Source organism: Pinus tabuliformis, chromosome 9, assembly GCF_031772625.1.
Source record: "Pinus tabuliformis cultivar Carrire ecotype Pingquan chromosome 9, CPIR1, whole genome shotgun sequence".
Taxonomy (NCBI): domain Eukaryota; kingdom Viridiplantae; phylum Streptophyta; class Pinopsida; order Pinales; family Pinaceae; genus Pinus; species Pinus tabuliformis.
In genome coordinates this window covers 160,255,543-160,279,014 of record NC_142307.1, presented here as the reverse complement: position 1 = coordinate 160,279,014, position 23,472 = coordinate 160,255,543, and the positions used below count along the sequence as shown (strand labels likewise).

The following is a 23,472-nucleotide window of genomic DNA, read 5'->3' as shown; positions in this document are numbered from 1 at the left end:
TCTTGTACTAGTGCAGGAAAGAAGGGTCTTATATTAAGGTAAAACAGAGGTTGATATTGATGGAAATGGGGTAAAAAATAGGGCAATTTAGGATACCAACACATATACTATTGGGCAAACAAGATAAGTCATCACAGAGGAAAAACAGAGTATTATCACTAATCTGGAGCTTACCCTTCACGAGTACCCCAAACATACTGGACCTCTGTCTTTGAAAAAGCCTTTGATTATCGTCTTCATACTATGTACCGTAGCTCCAGCGCAAGAGACACATTTGTCCAATCCTCCAATCATATCCTTCCCTAAAGTGGTTAGTGATTACTAGTTACAGCATTTGTCCAATCTTCCAATCATATCCTTCCCTAAAGTTGTTACTAGTTACGGCTATACACTACTTCTATTTATAATGGATCATAATTGATCATACCTAAATATAATCAACTACTTTTCCTTTTATAATTGTCATAAATACATAATAATAATGATTATATAAATTAAATTGATTATTGAGTATGACCATTAATCACTTTACTGATAATTAGCCATAATCTACGAATTCTAATTATATGATAGTTAGTAATACATGTTACTAACATGTTTTTATTCTAATTAAAATATATGTTGCATAGTTGTAACGTGTTATTATTTTAATTAGAATATATGTTGCATAGTTTAATTAATAAATAAAATATTTTTTTAACATTTTTTATTATATCATAAGTTGGTATGGTTTAATTTGTAAAGTTTAAATACATTTAATTTATTTATACATTAAAAATATAATTTCAATATAAATAAATAAATAAATCATACTCTATAAATATGTGATAAATAAAAAATATTTTATATTTTAATTAATATGTTATTTTATAAAAAGATGTTACCTAAAATGAAATAGAACACAACTTTCTAATAAAACCTCATTCACTAGGGCAACATTAATGAGAACATATTTATTTATAAATTTAAATAAATATCTCATTTTATGTATAATTAATAATTGATCATACTTAGGCAACTGCTTTTCCTTTTATAATTGTTATAAATAAACATTAATAATTGATTGCTAAATATAACTATTAATCACTTTATTTTTAATTAAACGTGATCAACAAATTTTAATTATATAATGTTATTATTCTATTTCTAATTACAACATTTGTTAATTAACCATTTTATTTTCAATATTTTTTTGGTTAAATAGATCAAAGTTTCCACTAAAACATCAATCTAATAAGTGAGAACAACATGAAAGAAACCTCAATGTTGTAATATTTTTGATAATACCACAAAGTTCATAAAAAATAAATGACAACCAATATGTTAGAGTTATAATTCTATTAATACACTGACACTATCTATCTATCTGTCAAACCAACCGTATCTGTGAAACCTTATAAATCCAAAACTTTTACTCAATACATTAATAAAACTATAACTCTAAAAATATTAATAACCTAGAGAAATAGATTACAACGTAGAAAAATAGGGAAGCAGATTACACCACCGAAGCTTCAGCCTTGATATGTATTTATTACGGTACCAGTACCTATGCAATTTATATATTTATTACACTGTGCGTACTGTTGGCCCGCCCTTTCAAAATTAACCTTGAAAGTAGGTTTGCTAGGTTGAAGTCTTCGGAGTACATATCCCGTGAACAGTTTGACAATTATAAAATAAAAAGTTGCAGTTTTACAGTTCTAAGAAGTTCCACACATATGCCTAACCTGAAAGTTGGATGTAGAAAAGCCTCTCCGACTGTAGTGTTTACGGATTTAAAGGCAACCATGGATCCTCAACCTTGCAAAAGCAGAGAGCGGTACTTGTCTTGGAATCGTGGTTGCACACGCTTCTTTCATATCCATCTGCGATGGATCGCCTTCAACTCTCCACTCAAAAACGTGCACTAGCTGAGCCAATACAAGTTCAACCATCGGAATAGCCATTGAAGCCCCCGGACATCCTCTCCTACCAGACCCGAATGCCAGAACTCGGGAGTCGGATTGACCGGTTAAATCTATATTTTCGTCCCCCATAAATCTCTCCGGCTTAAATTCCGATGCATCTGGCCCCCACACACTTGGATCCCTTCCTATTGCCCACAAATTCACAAGGAGCATTGTTTTCTTAGGGAAATAGTATTCCCCTACTGTGACAGCCTCTAGAGATTGATGGGGAATCGCCAGCGGAAACGGTGGGTATAATCGTAGCGTCTCTTTGACCACACAGTGGAGGTATTTCATGGTTGCCAGATCCGATTCCTTTACTTTTCGATGTTCACCAACAACCATTACAATTTCCGTCTGTAATTTCTTCATTGCATCCGGATGTCTCAGCAGCTCACTCATTGCCCATTCTAGTGTAGTCGACGTCGTCTCCATTCCACCAGCGAACATCTCCTACACAAATACAAATACATAGTTAATTTTTTTTGTTCAAGTAAATGAATGATACCTATCATGACTTCTAAGTACTTCCTAGATTTACGTGACAGGTTCGAGCCAAATTGACAAAGACACAGAGAAAAAGCTTGAAGAATTGGAATAGAGTGCCCACTGCCCTCCACACATACAAATATAATTGCCTTGATGCTTTCCCGTGTTATTTTGTTTAGTTTGGTCTCAGCTATCTCGAGGAGCGTATCAACAAAATCTCTAGGAGCCTCTGGCTCTGCCTCTTCCTGCCCACCCGAGCTCGCGGCGGCCACGCGATGATAAACATGATCCTCTATTACTTTCTCAGCGAAAGCATCGAATCTTTTATGAGCTTTCTTCAGGCGCCGCCGGATACCTTGCAAATCAAGCCAATCCAAATAAGGGATGAAGTCGCCGATATTAAATTCTCCCACAGCACTTGACACCTGCAGTATCACATCCTTGAATCCTTTGTCATTGGCACCCAATTCATCGTTAGAAAATTTGTGACTGGCCAGTATTTGCCAGACTATATTGGAGGTGAGGGTAGAGATTACATCGGTCACATTGAGGGGTATTGTGCCCTTCTCACTCTTTTCCCAGATTGAACGCATCGCGGCAGACACTTCTTTCTCTCGAAGCTTCTTGAAGGACTCTATTCTCTTGGCTGTGAGCAGCTCCAAGACGCATATTTTTCTCATTTCCCTCCAGTGATCTCCATAGGGAGCCATCACAATATCTTGGAAATTGTACGCGAAGTATTTGCCTCCGGCGGTTGGAGGTCGGCTTGCAAACATCAAATCATGGGTTTTCAAAAACTGTTTGGCAATCTCAGAGGAGGAAACCACAACGGTAGGGACAGAGCCGAAGCGCATAAACATAATGGAACCATATTTGTCAGAAAGGTCCTTAAGACAACGGTGGACAGGGAGTCTCAATTGATGGAGATTTCCAATGATGGGCAGTGGATAGGGTCCTGGAGGCAATCTTCTACTCTTTCCCCGTAACATCCACACCAATACGAGTGCCGCGATTAAACCAATCATAGCCGTTGTCGCAGTACCTGCTCTATCACCTATTAACGTTGCAGAGACGGTCAACCGCTGAAGCAACTTATCGAAACCCATATCGTCGTTTTGCAGTGCACGTTCCATAGAAAGAGCCATACCTTATTTATAAATAAAACCTCCTGAATTTTGGAAGCTCAGTTCCCTCCTATGAATGAAAAATCCATTGACATTGGAATATAGTGAGTAATGCAAAATTCAAAGCTCGTGCTGGAAATTCAATGCAAAATTCAAAGCTCAAAGCTGGTGCCGGGAATTCAATGGACAAAGCCATAGATGACTCTAATTTCACAATCACACAAATCAGGATCCATTTTTTCCTGGCGCTGGTTGAGTGGTCTAATCGTATGGCAATCGCTACCTAAAAGAAGTGACGCTTGTTGAGTATTATATTAACTTCCAGATCACACTTCGCATAAAACAAAGTATATTAACGCACCCATATAAATTAAATATTATATTTCAAAGGTAATGCAAAAGTCAAAGCTCGTGCCGGGAATTCAATGGACAAAGATGACCCTAATTTCACAATCACACAAATCAGGATCCATTTTTCTTCTGGCGCTTGTGGAGTGGTCTAATCGTATGGCAATCGCTACCTAAAAGAAGTGTCGCTTGTTGAGTATTATATTAACTTCCAGATCACACATCGCATAAAACAAAGTATGATATTAACGCACCCATAGAAATTAAATATTATATTTCCGCAACCGTATCAATTGGATTTAATTTAATTAATATTTTATTAAAAGTAATGAAATTTTAATAATAATTTAATTTACTAATAAACATTATTATTATTAAATTTAGGGAGGCATAAATTAATATAGTTTGAGTGGGCTTAATGGTTATAAGAGCATGTGTTGGTTAGAAAACAGAGGAAATAGAGTATATATGCCTTGAAAGATTTTCTTTTAGCTATCAATATAACACCAAGAGTACCTAATCTAAGGAACACCCGGGATCAATTCTTGTAGCTGCCACTATAACACCAAGAGTACATCCAACAACTTGCAAGCAACATATACTAGCTAACGAGGGAGGGATCCCCGCACACCAAGGCAGGGCAATATATTCAATGTGATTTGAACCCTGACCTTGTGGGTTTCACTCAATGAACCCAGTCGTCTCACCACACATCATTGTATTGCCTTGATAAATTTAACAATCAAATGATGGCCCTGAATTGGATCCTTATCCCATAAATAAAAAATATTATACACCAATTTGATATCTAACTTAACTTTAACTTTAAAATTAAATAATATCTATATCACACAAACAAATAAACCGTAGAAAAAAAATCATGGCTACATGGTCCCCACCGACGCATCCGGCAATTGGATTTTTTCAGAATTCGCGCAGGAATGCAACCCGACAGAGACAATTGAATTACATTCCCAATGCACTTGAATCGGCAGTAGAAACATTTGTGGTTATTAGTATGCAAAGTGACGATCGGAGTGAGTTTGTTAATCTCAACGAGCGTGAATTTAAAGTTGAATTTCCTATTCTTCAATCCAAAATTTCTTTTATGGATGTGTATTTAAAATTTTATTAATTATAAAAAGAGTGTGGTATAAAGGAACGAAGGGACGCCAAGTCTGTTGTTAGGCGAGGAAGTCGTTGTTGAGGCCGTGAAAGCATGAAAGTTCTGAGTAGGTTCACCACTGGTTCACCAGGAGTTGGCTATCAGAGTCAAACGAAGAGACGCAGTAAGTAGCAAGCTCGTGATAGGAGCCCCTACAAAAATTTGGTATCAGAGCCAGTAACGTCTGGTTCTTGAGGTTGGTATTCAGATCTATATACTCATAAAAAGAATGGAATCTTTCCGGAAATCAGTTTCTTTCCAAGAGTTATAAGAAAGAGATTCTAAGGTTGAAGAAAACCCTTTACGGGATATGTTTGCTACTAGTTCTAGTAGAGTTTTATTTTCTGCTGAACTTGCCTATGAAGAACCCCAGCCTTCGACCCGATGGGAACTACCAGCTATAGCTCCCTCAGAAGTGTATAGTGATCTTTCAGCTTTCCATTTAATAACCGCTACTAGAATAAGCATTAAAGAGTCTGTAAGCCAAATTCAGGAGAATTCAGATAATATACAGACTATATCTCTGTTGAAACCCAAAGAATTACAAGCAGAGGCAAAGAAACTGAAGGAAAATTATTTGCACTTAGGATGTATTCGAGTAGGAATCAATGCCTTAACTCATAAAGGCCTAAATACTTTTGTGCTAGAAACTGTCAGAGATATGACGCACAACAAGTATACAGATTCCTTAATAGGCGGGATTGTTGCTCCCCTCTCTGATGGCCCAGTCTATTTCGATTGTTACCCAAATTTCTCTGTTTATACCTTTGACGAAACCATAGACCAGATTCTACAACTCCAAATTCAGACTACTGGTTTCAATATGAAAAAGAAGAGAAATAATCTTGCCATCCAGACCAAAGGTTGTTTCCGTCACACTAATACCCTTTGGCCAGCCATCCGCCATACACCCAGCCGAGATTCAAAATCAAGTATAGTCGTCCTCACTGATGCAAAGAACCAAAAAATTGAGCATCAGACCATCTGTTGGGAAGACTTGACATTTCCAGAACACTGGGTTGTAAATAATCCTAAGCTTCTCATTCCTAAAAATATTACCTCCACTGATATTACAGAAAATATGTCTTCTGCAGTTATATCTTTTCCTAGAAGATCCACCATGAATCGAAGAGGTATAGAGATTGCTTGTAAATAGTCCAAGTATTACAGAGATCCTTCCACAGTAGGTACTGCTTGTTCTACTTCATCTCTTTGTAGACATAATTCTTTGTATGAGTTAGCCTAGCTTGTAAATTATTGTTCTTTAGAAGTCAAATGTCCAAATTGTCAAGAACATGTAAATCTACTCACTCTAGTCGAATCTGAAATCCATAACAACCATAATCCTAGGACCGGTATAGCTCCTCCTTCCACATCTGTAAATTCATGCCCAAATCCCAAGTGCTCAGATATACCTTTCCCACATGAGCAATATCCAGATCATGTACTCATGATGCATGAAATTGTTACCATAGAAGGAGAAGATCCAAGGATGACTGAGATGATGTGCTCAATGAGACCAGCCAAGCCCAGATATGGTTTGGGATACCTTGAACAGGCAAATGGCCTGATTCCAGAGTGCAGATTTCTCCATGTTCCTTCTGACTGTAAAAACCCTGCAGTAATGGAAATGCATAAATTCTTCTCTCTCATGGATGGAAGCTTGAAATCTGAAATTAGTGCCCAATGAATGAAAGCAATGTTAAATTGGGATTTATATACTAATCCTCAAGCAAATGAGTTTGACCAGAACTATAACCCTGCAGAGAAGAAACAATTTGTTGAAGATTGGAAGCATTACATGGAGATGAATAACACTTGGATATCTTTCTATTCATGGAAAGATAATATTGCTCCATTGAATGTTTCTACTAGTTCTACTAGTACTTCAGCAAACAAACATGCTTGGACTGCATTAGATGGATCTAAGGTTGAAACCCCTACAACATTTCCTCCTTACAAAGGAATTGTTATAGGGGAAAATCAAAATGCAGCCAAAGCCATCCGACTAGTACAAAAAGATGACAATGCCCTAGGCATTGATGGCATAATACAGAAAGCCAGTGAACAACTGAACTGGACAAATACTGCAGTAAAAGGCTTCGAAATGAATGTTGCAAAATCAACAGAAGTCAAGGAACAAATTGATACTATCCAAGTATCAATACATGATGTAAATAGATGTTTAAATAATGTAAAGTTTGAATCTAGTATGATTCGCTCTTATGCTAGAGATTCTTTATCAAAGATAGAAGGAGTCGAAGAAAAATTAGTTGATCATTTAGATGCAACTAAACATATCATAACTGGTTTAACAGATAAAGTTGAAAAGATGAATCTCTCCAAAATTGAGAAACCAGTTCCAAACTCCTTTCTTGTGAAGAGAAGTATAAAAATTCAAAACCCTGTGAAATCTATGGACAAATTTCCAGCTTTGTTTCCTAAAGAAGTAGCCACATCTTCATATTCTGAGGCTACAAATAAAATCACTATTGCATCCTTATTTAAGGATGAAGAAACAGATCAAGGGAAAGAGCAGAAAAATTAGGATACACAGATCCTTCCCATATATGAACCTCTTGAACATAGGTTCACCAGATATCCAGCACCTGACATAGAAGGAAAAGGGAAACTTCCTGAAGCACATACATTCTTTCCAGATTCTCACAAAGAATGGAATATAGATAACATGAGTGTTGGCCAAATAAGACAAATGATTGACATGATGTACACAGAATATAAACTCATGTGTCTTAGAGGAAAAACTGAAATTGATGCTTGCAGGACTATTATTCAGTGTTTTACAGGGACACTCCTTAGGTGGTGGGAGACAGAATCATCTCCAAAGCTCATAGAAACAATGGAAGTAGAAGTGCTTAAGGATGAAAAAGGAGATGTGATACATAATCCTGATGGCACAGTTATCAGCAACATGATCGGGGCATTAACATCAATGATTCTGGAACATTGGTGTGGAAGTGAAACAGAAATTGCTAATAAAAATGAAGTCATTTTAATGAATCTGAAGTGCCACAAAATGTCCCAATATGAAGACTTCCACAGAGACTGGATGTAGATAATCTATGAGGTAAAAGATTCAAAGAACCTGTTATGGAAGCAGGTATATCTTACAACTCTATCTTCTAGATTTGTTGATCATATTAGATTTCAAGAAGTCTTTCAGTTACCTTTTGAGTCATATACATGGGGAGAGATATATGCTCTCATTACAAAGACATTGGTCAGTCTTTGTACCAGCTCAAAGGTAAATAAGTCTCTGGAAAAACTTTCCAGGTTACCTGATAAGAAATCCATATGCAACAAATATGGATTAACATTGGATGATCCTTTGGTAAAATGAAGGAAGGATAAGAAAAGAGCCAAAAGAGAGTTTAAAGAAACTTTCTACAAAAACCGAAGAAATTATCCAAAGAATAAAAGAACATATTCAAAGCCGCGGCAAGAACAAGCCTCTAGGACAAAGAAAGGGTATTATAAGTATGTTCCTAGAAGACACTATTATTATCCCTCAGATATTCACCTGCACACCACTAAGTAGGAGAAATGGAATAAAATTACTTGCTGGTTATGTGGAAAAACTAGACACACTTTCTCCAGATGTCCAGAAGACGAAGAGTCAAAGCGAAATAAAGACAAGAAATCCCAAGCCTTTGCCCAAAGAAACAAGCAAGTAAAGCAAGAAGGAAGAAGACCAATATTGTGCATGAAATGTGGCTCTCATGCTCACAGTGCAGAACGCTGCCCCAATGTCACAATCAGAGAAATAGCTCAGCAGCACCAAATAGATGAGTCTTCTTATGATTCTTTTAGCTCTTCGTCAGCAGAAGAACTCCATGCTCACATAGAGCAATATTCAGATTCTAGTTCTTCAGAATGTTTATGTTCTGACTCTAAAGAATGTGCCTGTCAAGCTCAATATATTTCTGATTCTGAATATTTCAGTGAATCAAGTGAAGGAGAAGGGGAAAAGCCTAAGCTCCAAAAAGAAAAATTCCTTATGGCTGCAACAGAAGAAGAAAATTTGAAGAACCTATCCCAAATCCGAGCCATGGAGGATGGAGAGATGAAAAACCGCCTGACTGAAGCGTTTATGGACCAGCTTAAAACAAAAGCTTCAAATAGTTCAGGTAAGAAATCTTTGTTTGTTGATGCTTCATATGAAAGGAATACAAAGTCATTCCAAAGACATCAACAAAAACATGATAGAGTAAGATCGCTTACTCTAGGAGAATTCAGCTGAGAGATTCATAATCTCAAGACAGAGATTTCTGCAATAAAAACTCAAATTGCAGAAATGAGAAAAGAAAAGCATGTGGCCAAAGAAGACGAAGAAGATCAGCCATGGAATACTGCTTCATATAGCAGTAATCAAGAAGTTCAAGTTGCTGAAGGAATAAGGGATCCAAATTTTGGATTCAGGGATATGAAATTGTTAACCATCTCCTATCAGCAGCACCATGTGATGGTTAATATCTGCATACAAGGGAAAATGTTTGAAATGATTGCTCTTTTAGACTCAGGAGAAGATTTTAATATTTTAAATATGAAAAATGTTCCAGCAAAATATTGGGTAGTTGTAGAAAGAAAAGTAGTAGGTTTGGGTAACAAGAAGCTCCTATATGAAGTGCCCAAAGCCTCCCTTTGTTTTGATACTCACTGTGTTTATCTAAAATTTGTAGTAGTTGACATTCTAGTAGACTGCATCCTCGGTAATGTCTTTCTAGCAGCAGTTGAACCCCATGGGTCAATCAAACTCAAAGGTGGAAGAGTTGGATATTTCATATCCATCTCGACATCCAAAGGAAAAAGAAAAAGAATTGAACGTCCATATATCTCCAATCCGAGAATTTCTACAATGGTACAAATTGTACAAGATCTGGACAGAGCTGAAACCAGACTATCAGATCTAAAAGATCTGAAAAATACTTTGAGAATTGAAGAACAACTCAAGTTGCCCCAGATTAAAAGCAAAATTGGAGATTTAAAAAAGCAAATAGAAGAAGAATGCTGTTCGGAGGAGCCTAATGCATTCTGGCATAGGAAACAACACACAGTTGATCTCCCTTACAAGGAAGGATATGCTGGTAGACCTTGTAAGAGTAGAGCGATTCCAATGAGCAAATAATACAGAGATCTTTGCGAGAAAGAAATTCAGCAGCTCCTCAGTAGAAGATTGATCAGAGAATCCGATAGTCCCTGGAACTGTTATGGATTCTATGTGAACAAGAGAGCTGAACAAATCAGAGGCATCCCAAGGTTAGTCATCAATTACAAGCCTCTAAATTCAGTATTAGCTCATGATACCTATCCAATTACCCATAAATGAGATTTAATCAGGAGGATAGCTGGAGCTAAGGTTTTTTCTAAGTTTGACCTGAAAGCAGGCTTCTAGCAAGTGGCCATTGCTGAAAAAGATAAATTCAAGATTGCTTTCAGCATACCAACAGGACATTATGAATGGAATGTCATGCCTTTTTGGTTAAAGAATGCTCCATCAAAGTTCCAAAAGGTAATGGACAGTGTTTTCAAGCCATATTTTGATTGGCTAATTGTATATATTGATGATGTATTAATTTTCTCCAAAACCATTCATGAACATTTTAAACATGTGAATATATTCAAGAATTTAGTTAAGCACAATGGGTTGGTGCTTAGCAAAAAGAAGATAGAGGTTTTCCAAACCACTATCAAGTTTTTGGGTCATACAATCTACAATGGGCAGATTTCTCTGCAGAAACATGCTTTAGAGTTTGCAGACAAGTTTCCAGATGTCATAACAAACAAGAACCAACTGCAAAGGTTCTTAGGTTGCCTTAACTATGTCAGCAACTTTTACCAGGACTGTGCCAGTGACAGAAGGATATTAAATAAAAGACTAAAGAAGAATCCTCCAGAATGGACAGAAGTCCATACAAGAGCAGTCCAGAACATAAAAGCAAAGGTAAAATCATTGCCTATTATGTATGTTGCTGATGATCTTGCATACAAAATTGTTCAATCAGATGCAAGTAATGTGGGATGGGGAGGAATTTTAAAACAAAAGGTTGGAAAAGAAGAACAAGTTGTTCAATTTGCTTCTAGAGTATGGATTCCAGCCGAACTGAATTACTCCACAATCGAAAAGGAGGTCAAGGCAGCATGTAATTACATCAGTAAGTTTGAAGTTTATCTCATTAATAAATCTTTTTTGCTTAGAACTGATGCATCTGCTTTACAGAAGGTTTTAACAAAAGACATCAAGAAGGCCGGAGAAGCCAAGTTTTCCAGATGGCAAGCTCTTTTTGCAAACTTTGATTTTCAGGTAGAACATATCAAAGGAAAAGACAACAATCTCCCTGATTTTCTTAGCAGAGAATACATTGGTACAAAAGATCATGTCATGATGATCATCACTGAGTGGGACCAGCACCAGAAACAAGAAGTCTTAAGGACTATCCCGGATGACCAAGACTGGGAGACCTATAAGAGAAACTGGAGACCCACTTGGCAGCTGAGAAACACAAAGGTCCTGGACGCCAACTTGCAGCCTCATACAGATATTCAACACTTTGTCCCAGAAAGAAAAGTGTACCCTAAAGGAGGCAAGTGGATTCATGATATGATATATGACAAAGCAAGACGTGATGTTGACATTGCACAGCGGGCATTGGAGAAAAAATTTCATGACATTGCCACTATTTGGTACCATGGTGGACCCAGCACAGGAATACATGAAAGGTATGTCTGCATATACAGAACAAGAGATCTCTAGAACGAGCCAGGACATGTCAGAACACAACCTGCTACTAGATGGCCAAGAAATGATCCCAAGATCATTTTTCCAGATACAGTGTACAATTTTGCAGACTACAAACAGCTCTGGTGGGATTTTCTGAACGTTGATGATAAGGTAGGAACCCACTACACCAAATTAAAATTCAGCACCATTGGCCATTATCAAGGATATCAACAATGTAAGTGGTTTAGAGACTGGTGGACTGATTATGGTGTAAGTAGGACCGCAATGGACCCAATATGGCATGAAAAATATTGTAAGACCCATTGTAATGTATGTAATCAACAAAATGCAGAATGTATTCATCCCATTTATAACACTGTCAAAGAAATGACAGAAGGAGAATGGACGACCTATAGGTCATCTCCCTATAATAATTCCCTGGAAGAATATATGAGAGAACACATGGAGTGGCTTGTATTAACCAAAGTCCAGTATCAGATTGTACTAGGGAAACCAATGATTGTCCGCAGGATCTACACAAAATCCTGGGATGAAATGTTATATAAAAGAGGTAGATTCCTTGAATTAACAGTATTTTGACGGTTCTCATGGGCTTTCTGTAAAAAGCATCCATATTGTAGACAATAAAGTACCAGTCACAAGGGCTTAATTGTGACCAGATTTCTCCTGGGCTTTGTTGTACTAAAGTCTCCACTATGTAAATAATTCATGTGCTATTTTCTCATGGGATTTGATAAAAGTATCCACTGTGTTCTGTCAAACTTATTTTCCGTAAGATTTACTTTTCGGACGAGAATCTATATTTAGATGTTGCTCCGGCATTACCCGAAAGCAATCATTCCATCCATTGGACTGGAATCTTTGTGCGGACGTTGCCCTAGCACTATCCGAAAGTAATGATTCCATCCACTTTTAGGACAGTTCACGGATGACCTACAGTAATGTTTGTCCCCCCTCATTTCCTATATAAGGAGGGTAAGGCTCATTGCCAAGGTATTCGCATTTTGAGTCAGTTAGAGTCTATGTGTGTTTGAGTCAAGTCGAGTGCCTCTCCTGCTCTACATCTGCAGACGTTCAGTCTGATCTGCTTGCAACACGAGAAGAACTCAAGTCCTTAGGTGATTTGGGAGCCTGTGCATCAGTGTGCTCGACACTAGTGAGAACCTAAAGTGGCCGAATCATTTAGAGAGTCATCCAGTCTGTAAATGTTGTGTTCTATCATATTCTGAGGCAGAGCCTATCTATCGCCAAGTAGCCTTCGGTATTGCTTGTTCCTTGTGAATGGCATAAAGCCCGATAAATGCGAAGATAGTCAATCTCTGTAAAGAATCTCTTTGTAATCAGTTCATCCATTCTGAAATAAAATGAGTACACCATTCTGCAACTGAATACTTTGTCTGCGCTTTAATATTGTCTGCTGCGGTAGTAGTTGTCTTTGTGCTTTCGCAGGAAGTTCGCCAAAGGAATGAAGGGACGCCAAGGCTGTTGTTAGGCGAGGAAGTCATTGTTGAGGTCGTGAGAGCGTGAAAGTCCTGAGTAGGTTCACCACTGGTTCACCAAGAGTTGGCTATCAGAGTCAAACGAAGAGACGCAGCAAGTAGCAAGCTCGTGACAGGAGCCCTTGCAAAAATTTGAATATTTATGCAATAAATATTTAGTACTAAGCTTGTTAATATTTGGAACGGTAATTTCTTTGCATTATAAATTAATATAAATTGTTTGTTTGGAATAGTTCAATTAACAATGGTTGTGGAAATAATTTTTTATTGAACTAAAAATCTTAGGTCAAATCTTGTGCTATCCCCTATCAAACTGAAAATTAGACATATAAAAATGTAGTCCTACACACCAATGAACATATTATATAAATTTAACTTCCAAATTTACTAATAAAAATGCATTTAATTTTCGTTGTTTTAAAAAATATTCACGGCCAGAAAAAGGGAATCTTTTCGGCAGCTAAGCGGCCACAGGATATGATGTAAGCGATTTAATTATTGAGCTTACGTGGCTTCCCTTTTGAATTTCTATCAGTGGAGACTCGACGACCCCGGCTACCCGATGTGTCGATCAATTTAAGTTTTGAAATGAATCGAAATTAAAATAAAATGAACATTTTAATTTAAATATTTAATTTTAACTGCTTTTCCTTATTTCAATCGTTTTTTTTTTTTAATTGTTTTCTTCCGTTGTGACCTGTCATAAGTATAAGACTAATTTTATAAAAAACTATTCAAAATAAAAATAAGATATCATTATGTGAAAGTTACATTGTCACGGAGTTAGTTTTATAATATTAATTTTCGATGTTTTATATTATTGTCAAATTTTATATTCTCTGAAAGTGAAATTTCAATTTTTAATATAAGAAATTTTAACTTTTAATATATTATTAAGTTTCATATTTTCCCAAAAAAAAATTTAATATCAAAATAAATTAAAATATTAAATTGTGAAAAAATAAAAATAGAAATATTAAAACCTTTTATCATCGAAAATGTATTTTTTATGCACAAATTTCCATTTTTAGTTTATATCTTATATTTAATATTATTCATTGTTATTGATTTCTGCATAGGGTTAAAGTTCAGCCTCACTTTTAGCCATGGTTAAGGGGACTCTTGGCAATGGGCCGGCTACAGGTAGGTGGCAGTGAGTCATGTTGAAGTTTGTATTGTCTAATCGATAAGTTTTTATTTTTAATATTTCATAAAAACATTTTCTTTTGTTATCATAAGGTTGGAAGGATCGAGAAAGGCTAAGTGCAATGTTTTGATTTGATATTAAAGTTTCGTTAAATAAATTGAGGAGGTTGATGCTAATGATTAATATTTATTAAAATTAATATGGTTTATTTAGTTTTAAGAAAGTAAGAAATTTATCAAAATTGTTTAACATAATATTTTTATGCTCAAAGAGAAGTGAGAGAAGTGTTTTAGATCACTATAGATTTGTTGCCTTAACAGGTCAAGAAAGTTGGTAGTGTGATAGATATTTTCAAAATTAGAATGGATTTGACTATAAGCTAGGGAATCTAAGAGAAAGTGTTTTTTTATCTTCAAACATCTTAGTATCGCACAACCAACAAACTCTTTCTTCCCATGGCATTTTGGGAATAGACTAATGCCAAGTTCCACTATGGAGCTCATAAGAATTAGTCTTTATCCTAGCAATGTTCATTTTCTTCTTAATACTAGTGAAGACAAATAAACAATTATGGTTTTCAAGATTGGAGTTGATCACCTCCCTATAATATCATAGTTTCGTTTTTCCCTCCAAATCTTTAATCGCCCTACAACTTTGCCTTAAATTTGGAAGTAATAATATTTGTAATATTATCATTATGCTGGAAGATGCACTCCTCCTTTATCCCCCAATGGTTTAACCAGGGTTAGGCATCCTTATGCCATCGTCGCTTGAGCTGAAAGTGGGGATTTTGGCTAGAGTTAGAAGCAATTTTATGAAACCTCTTGGCTTCCATATTGTATATTTTCTTCTTATCCATGATATACCTGGTCATAGCCATGCTTTCAATTGGGGAAATGTTAGCTTCAATCAAGAGGATAGGGTAGGGAGTATTTCCTTTAATCTTAGGGTTGTAGGTTACAAACTACTTTTGGATATGCTCAATCTTCCCCATGGTTCTTTGGATATACTGCAATTCAAACCTTGCATCTATATAAAATAGCAAGGGTGAAAAGGGTCTCAAACAAGAGTTTTTGTTTTTATCCAAAATCCAAGGATTTACTACCTTACAATTGTTTTCAAGCTTGTAGTAATCTCTGCATCCTCCACTTATCATTTTCTCAATGTTATAATTCCAATTGAGCTAATGATGGATGTCAATTCTCAGATTTGTATGAAGGAACTTCCTCCAAGTAGTTATTATCGTAAATAAAATTATCATAGGTAATCTTCTTAGATTTAAATATCATGACTTTAGTCTTGTGAGTGTTAATAGTCATACCTATCTTGGAGCATAAATCTGGGAGGATTCTTAGTTGCTTGTCGAGATTGACATGGCTCTTTTCCAAAAGAACAATATCATTAGCATGAAGGAGAAGAGTTATGATTATACTAGTGAGCATGGGGCCAACATATGCTGCATCTTTTAAACACTCTTCAAGCTTATTAATGTAAATACCAAAAATGATAGGGGACAAGGGAACTATTGCTTGAATCTAGTATTCCAATTAATTTTTTCTAACTAGCCTTCAATGGTCTTAAGCTTGGTAATAACATTCTCATATAGCTTCGTCACAATAACCCTCAACTTGAGATGAACCATTACTTCTCCCATAGCTTTGTCCTGAGAATGGTGTCAAAAGATTTTCTAAAGTCCACAAAACAACATATGGGATTGGTCTTATTACTGCAGCAGTCCTATGCAATGATCATGAGAGTGACGAGATGGTCAATAGTTGAATGATTCCTCCTAAACCCAACTTGGCCTTTAAGTCTTTTACCATGCCTTTCAATCCATAGGCTAATCTTCCTTCCCAGAATAAGCCATACAACTTGGCTAAAATATGGATGATCATTATAGTCATGTAATTAGAGGGAATGTCTTTATCCCCAATTTTAAAGAGAGGTGCAAAAGGCTTTGCATCTAAGGCTTAGGAGAACCTTACTTCAGTGCGAAATTGAAGAGCTTGTGTGTTTGAGGGATGAAGGCAAACCCCCCTTAAGGATGTATATTTTTATATATAATTATTTTATAAGTAAATATTGGTAAGTATTTGGCAACAACGATTTTACTTATATGGTTGTGCTACCTTTCTATCTTAGTGAAAGGTAATTAAGTCGATAGGCATGCATATTTTGGAATCGGAAGGGAGCTTCCAGATTAAATGATGGAGATGCGTGAATCATCATCCTCCCTTTTAATCTTTACCATCCAATTTTAACCTTAAATTTCTCCCACAAAAAGGGGTATTTAGCCTAATATCTTTGAAGGAAACTGTCTAAAGGGACTAAGGGCAAGATATGGGATTTAAAAAAAAAATAGTGACATGGAATAAGGATTGAGTTATCTATAGTGACAAACACATATAATTAACTAACAACACCTTTTGCAACATTTCTTTACTATACACATGCATAATCAGGGCCATGCAGTTGGAATTTTAAATCATGCTCAATGCCCCTCATGTTATACATTTATCTAGCACTTCATGATAGAGGGAGGGGGGATTTTTATATTTTGGTAGTAGAGCACTCCAATCACACAATTTGTCTTTTTATTTAACGATATTATTAGTAAATAATTTAAAATAACTATGTCCATAGGTGTGTCTATTTTGAATTATAACTTCCATAATTTTAATTTAATTATCAATAATTATTAGGTGGGGTAGGGATTTAACCTCACAAAACATCCATCGAATATTTTTAGTAGTAGTAAAATTTTTAGTAGTAGTAAAGATAGAGGGGTGAGATTTATCTCAAAGGTATATACATTATTTTTTCTTTAATTTTAATTAAATGAAATGTCATTCAACTCTTATTGCTTATTCTTTCTTTACCATGGTTTTCTTGTTACATGTTTTTAATGTACATATATTAAATTTTTTTATAACAATAATAATAATAATAATAAAGTTTTAACCTTGGAAACATGAGATGTAACATGAGGTAAGTGTCTTGATGCCTACTATGGATTGATGCTTTGGCAATGTAAGATGTTGTTGGAAAATGCAAAAAAGAAAGTCTCAATTTGACTTTGCCTTGGTCAATTTGACAAAATTTTAATTTCCACATCAGTAGACAACTTGGATACAGTTAACTTGTGTGAAATGGCTCTTGTCACTTAGTTAGCTTAGTAAATTAAAGTTATTGAATTGAGGCTTCTGTGATCCATAATAGTTGTAAGAAGAACTTTGGCATAAATCACACGAGGAAAGACCTTTGTCGACGCGTTTCGAACCAACGAGTGTGGCTCATCGTCAGGACAAGTTGAAGAAACAGATCCAGCTATGCAAGTTAAATAAACTAAGCAGAGCGCCCAACGGCTAATTTTAACTTTGGGACCAGAGTCAAAAAGTCATTTTTATAATAAAGTTATATTCGGTGACCGTTCCTTTTAAAATATATAAAAACATTTATATAAATAAAATAATTTAATAGGTGCTAATGTTAATAGTTAGTTAAAAGGTTTAATAATTAAAAATTAAAAGTTATAAGAGATATTATAATAACAATATACATAGGGTACTTTATAGGATAATAGTTAGTTAGAATTAGAACGAGAAAATAAGTTAAAAATAAATAAATGAATAAAAATAGGAAAAAATAAAATAAATGAATGGTAAAAGTTAGTTGAAAAGCCCAAAATAATAATAAAAATAAAAGAGCAAAAACAAATAAAAATAAATAAATAAATAAAAATAAAAATATATAAAACTATAATAAAGAACATAGTAAATAAAGGTAAACGTTAGTTTAAAAATTAACTAAAAATAAAAGTAAAAATAAACTAAGTGAATAATAATAATATTATATATATCTATATATATATATATATATATATATATATATATATATATATATATATAAAGATAAAAATAATAAAAACAAGACAATAAAAAATCAATAAATAATATAAAACTAAAACTAGGAAAAATAATTAATAACGCGGCTAGTAAAGGTAAAATTTAGTTGAAAAAATCAAAATTAAAAATAAAATAAAATAATAATAATAAATAAATAAATAATAATAATAAATAAATAAATAAATAATAAATAATAATAAATAATAAATAAATAAAAATAAAAATAAAACATATATAATAGAGAACAAAGCTAATTAAGGTAAAAGTTAGTTGAAAAAATGAAAGTAAAAATAAAATAAATGAATAAAAACAATAAATATATGAAAAAAATAAAAAAATAAAAAAATAAAAAATAAAATAAAAATAAAAATAAAAATAAAAATTATATATATATATATATATATATATCTAGAAAGAACGACAAAAAAAAAGAACAGGAAAAAGACCAATAAAAACCACAGAGCAAAACGGATAAACGCAAGGAGGAAGGAAGGCTCCAGGGGGAATACAGAAAGCTAGCAAAAAGATAATAAGGGGGGGGGGAGGAGAAAGACTAAGATGACAGGGCAGGGATCCAACAACTACTAATTTTCCAGCCGTCATCTCTATTGAGATTGTTAGGCCTTCTTTCAATCTCAATAGCTTCCCTGAATTTACGATGATGGAAATGAACAACTTTGGCAACAACCTTGGCCTCCTCTATACAAACCTGATGCTTGGTCTTTTCCACATGCTCTGCTAACGCTGAATACTTGGTTCTCCCATGTCTTAGGTCAGCTGCATGTTCGCTAATCCTCTGATGGATGGAGCACCCTGTTTCCCCGATATAGGGGGTTCCACAAGAACAAGGGATCAGGTAGACACCCTTCATGTCCTTAGGGTCAACAGGATCTTTCACTGATCGGAGGGATTTACCAATGGTGTTGAGGGGCCTAAATTAAATTTACAGGAGTTGGAGTTCAATTAAGCATGTGTGATTGCTAATTTGTAGCAATCAAGGTCAGTTATTTCAAGTTGTTTTCAGTTAAACGAGTTCTAATTGTTGGAGGAACTAGTTGAAGGTCAGTTGTGTAGTGAGACGTTAGTCTAACTCAATGATTATCTAGCTAACTGATCAATCAACCCAAAATAGCTAGTGCATGCAGATAATTTGAGTTCCCCAGTTGTGGTGGAGATTCCAAGGTAATGTAACATCAATTGTAGACTAGTCTTGAGTGCACAAGTGTTACATGCAGTTATATGATCAACCTTGGGAATTGTGTAAACATTTTGGAGGAAATCCCTAAATTATAGGGGCCTAATTTCCTTAGGAATTCCGCAAGGAAATAGGAGCTCAAGCAGAGGAAGAAATTGGCCAAGTCTAGGTCAGAGCTTCTCAGTGAGATGAGAGGTACGTTATTCACTTGTAGGTTGAGCTCATATTGAGAAGGAAATTGTAATACATATCCATTCATCAGATTAATGCAAGTAGCAAAGGGGTTTTTAGCAAATTGCTTTCCACTGGAAAAATGTTGTCTACATGTGTGTTATTTCTCATTGCATATTTGTGATTGATGTTCTAAATTCTGAATTGAATTTTCGTAGAGCAGTAGAGTAGGATTGTGTCTTGTGATTTAGATTAAAATTTCATGAGTAGTTGCAATTCTACACCATAATTTCTTCATGGTATCAAAGAAGGATTCACATTAGAACATGAATTTTGAAGTTGCTTCTCAACAGGATCAAATTTATAATTCAGTGTAGCAAGATGTCTTCAGAGTTGGGAAGATGACCTTCAACAGGCTGAGATTATAATATGCCTCAGAAGCTAGCTCAAATTTCATTATATGGAAGGATCTCATGGAGGTGGTGCTGGATGACAATGGATTGCTCGAATATGTCAAGAAAGATATTGCAAAACCATAGGCATATGGTGCACAAAACCTAACCCAATGGAAGAAAGATCTAGCTAAGGTGAGGAGAATAATCTTGGAGGGAGTAACGTGACCATATTGTCTCAAATATCCATGGAAATAAAATCCTTTGGAAATTTGAAAAACACTTACAGAAATGTTCGAGAATAGCTGCAACCACAGGAAACGGGTGCTCAAGGATAAGCTTTGAAATATCAAGATGCAGAAGAATGATACTATCCCATAGTATTTGAGCAAGTTCACACAAGTTCGTGGTGACCTTAACAGGGTGGAGTAAATGTTGCATAAGATGACTTGGTAAGCCTAGCTCTTCTAGGCCTTCCCAAAATCTGGCACAACTACCAAGATTCGGTGAACGGGAGGAAGAAATTACCGAAGTGGGAACACTTATGGTCCCATTTGGTACAAGAGAAGATAAGGCAGAACACCAAAGATGAGACCTCATCTAAGGGCGAGGATGAAGAAAACTTTTCATTGGTTGGAAAAGGAAAGAAGGGAAAATGGAAAAAATCTCAAACCAAACCAGAATCTAGCCAATGGGGAAAGAAGAAATATTTGTCCAAAATTAAATGCTTCAATTGTCATGAATTCGGGAATTATGCCACAAAATGTCCATACAAAATGTTGAGAAAGACTTCCTGAGGAGGAGTAGCATTTGGGTCCATAGTTCGAGATTGACTACACCCTTATCACATACATGACCAACATAATGATGGGGAGCGTGTGGTACTTGTACTTACGTGCATCGTTCCACATGATAGGGTGTAGAGAGTTTTTCAGTGACCTGGAGGACAAAGATGTCTAGATGCATATTGACTAGGGGGATGACGGAAGGTACATCGCAACCAAGAATGGTAGAATCACCTTTCAAAGGGAGTCAATATCCCCTCTCAAACTCAAGGATGTCATGTTCGTTCCAGACCTAAAGAAAAATATCATCTCTATTGAATTTTTGGAAGTTCATGATTATGATGTGATCTTGAGAAAAGGGAAAGCATTCATGAGACACATAGCCACGAGACGAGTGAAGCAGATCGGGGTTCATTTGAAGAACATGTATAAGCTAGATGTGGAAGATTATGTTGCATTGAGCAGTAAGGAAGAGCAGGTGCAAAGCCACGATGTTGGTGAACTTTGGCACATAAGAGTTGGCTATTTGCATCATGGTGCCTTGAAGATTAGGCAACAAATAACCATTGTCCTCCCTAAAGGAGCACTTGAGTAACATGATGTGTGAGAAGGTTGTACCTTGGGGAAGTATGAAAATTCCACATTCCATAATCAAGACATCAAATCACATGCGGTCTTGGAAAGGATCCACTTTGATGTTTGTGGAGATTTTGTAGAAATTATGATGTATATTTACAACTGATCATGAAGTTTTAATGAAAATCACAAGACACAAACCTACTCTATTGATATGCAAAATTTAATTCACAATTTAGAACATCCATCACAAACATGCAATGAGAAATAACACACATGTACACAATATTTTTCCAAGGGAAAGAAATTTGCTAAAACCTTCTTCCATTAATTTGATGAATAAAGATGTATTACAGTTAGTTTTCTCAACTGAGCACAACCTACAAGTGAATAACCTATCTCTTTGCTCACTCAGAAGCTCTGATTGAGACTTAGTCAATTTATGCCTTTGCTTGAGCTCCTATTTCCTTGCGCTATTCCTTGAGAAATTAGGTCTCTATTATTTAGGAATTTCTCCAAAATGTAATGTGCAATTCCTTAGGCTGATCATCTAACTGTGTGCAGCACCTGTACACAGAAGACTAGTTTATAACTGATGTTACACAACCATGGAATCTCTACCAAGCATGGGGAACTCAAATTCTCTACATGCACTAGCTATTTTGGGCTGATTGATTAGTTAACTAGATGATCACAAAGTTTGACTAAAGTCCCACTACAAAATTGACCTTCCACTAGTTCCTCCAAAAGTTAGAACTAGTTTAACTGGAAACAACCTGAGATAACTGACCTTGATTGCTACAAATTAGCAATCACACATGCTTACCTAAACTCTAACTCCTCCAACTCGAATTTACTGAGTAAACTGGGTGGAAAAATCCATTTCACACAAGTTAACTACATCCAAGTTGTCTGCTAATGTGATAATTCGAATTTAATCATTTTAATCAAGGCAAAATCAAATTGAGAATTTCTTGTTGCAATTTTCAACACTCCCTCTCAACAAGAAATGGATTATCAATCACCCCTATCCTACACTTATGGAACTCGAAATTCCCTCTTGACAAGGCCTTTGTCAAAATATCAACATCTCGTTCCTATGTCGGAATGTATTGAAGCAACATTATCTGCCTTTGCACACAATCCCCTAAATGGTGATACCGTATATCTATATTCTTGGATTGATCGTGAAAAGCATAATTCTCAGAGAGCTTGATGCAACTCTGATTATCACCGTAGATCATTGTTGGATGCATAATCTGACAAACAATCCAACAAGTATCTTTCTCATCCAAATTGCCTCACATGCGGCTTGAATTGCAACCATGTATTTTGCTTCTGTGAGCTAAGTGCCGCATATCTTTGCTTCTTGATGTACCAAGAAATAATTGTGGACCCAACACTGAAAATTCCACTTGATGTACTCTTTCGGTCTGATGGACTCCCTGCCCAATCTTCATCTGTGAAGCCGCGCAACTTCACTCCCTTTTTTTGTATGTACCATAGTCCAAACTAGGTAGTGCCTATGAGGGACCATAAAATATGCTTAGCTTCCTTCCAAAATAATTTGGTTGGCCTAACCATAGCTTGGCTCACCTAGTTGGCTACATAACACATATTTGGTCGTGTACATCAGTGAAATCACTAGCTTCCAATAAATGGTAGCATCCACTTCCTCACTTGAAGTGGCATCCTCCTTCCTCCAGTTGGTTTCTAGAGGTGTCTCCATGGGTTTACAATTCTCCATTCCGAATCTCTGCAGTATCTCATTTGCATTCTTTCCTTGAGATATAAATAGTTCCCCATTGCCTTGCCATAATTCCAACCCAAGGAAGTAGTGCATGAGACCCATGTCCTTCATTTCAATTTCCCTTACAAGATCCTCCTTGAAATATTTGATCAACTATTCATTATGAGTTAAAATCAAATCATCAACATATAAGACAATAATGAGAAAATTTCCTTCT

The 23,472-nt window shown here is 35.6% G+C and overlaps 1 protein-coding gene across 1 annotated transcript; it reads right to left on the bottom strand.

Moving 5' to 3' along the window:
- Window positions 1-1,445: 1,445 nt before the first annotated feature.
- LOC149147617 (cytochrome P450 750A1-like) lies at window positions 1,446-3,821 on the bottom strand. The gene is made up of 2 exons (XM_089440205.1): window positions 2,576-3,821; window positions 1,446-2,402 (listed from the first exon to the last, which is right to left on the bottom strand). The coding sequence occupies exons 1-2, from the start codon at window positions 3,581-3,583 to the stop codon at window positions 1,779-1,781; spliced, it is 1,632 nt and encodes a 543-aa protein (XP_089296331.1). The 5' UTR covers window positions 3,584-3,821; the 3' UTR covers window positions 1,446-1,778.
- Between the last annotated feature and the right edge of the window lie 19,651 nt (window positions 3,822-23,472).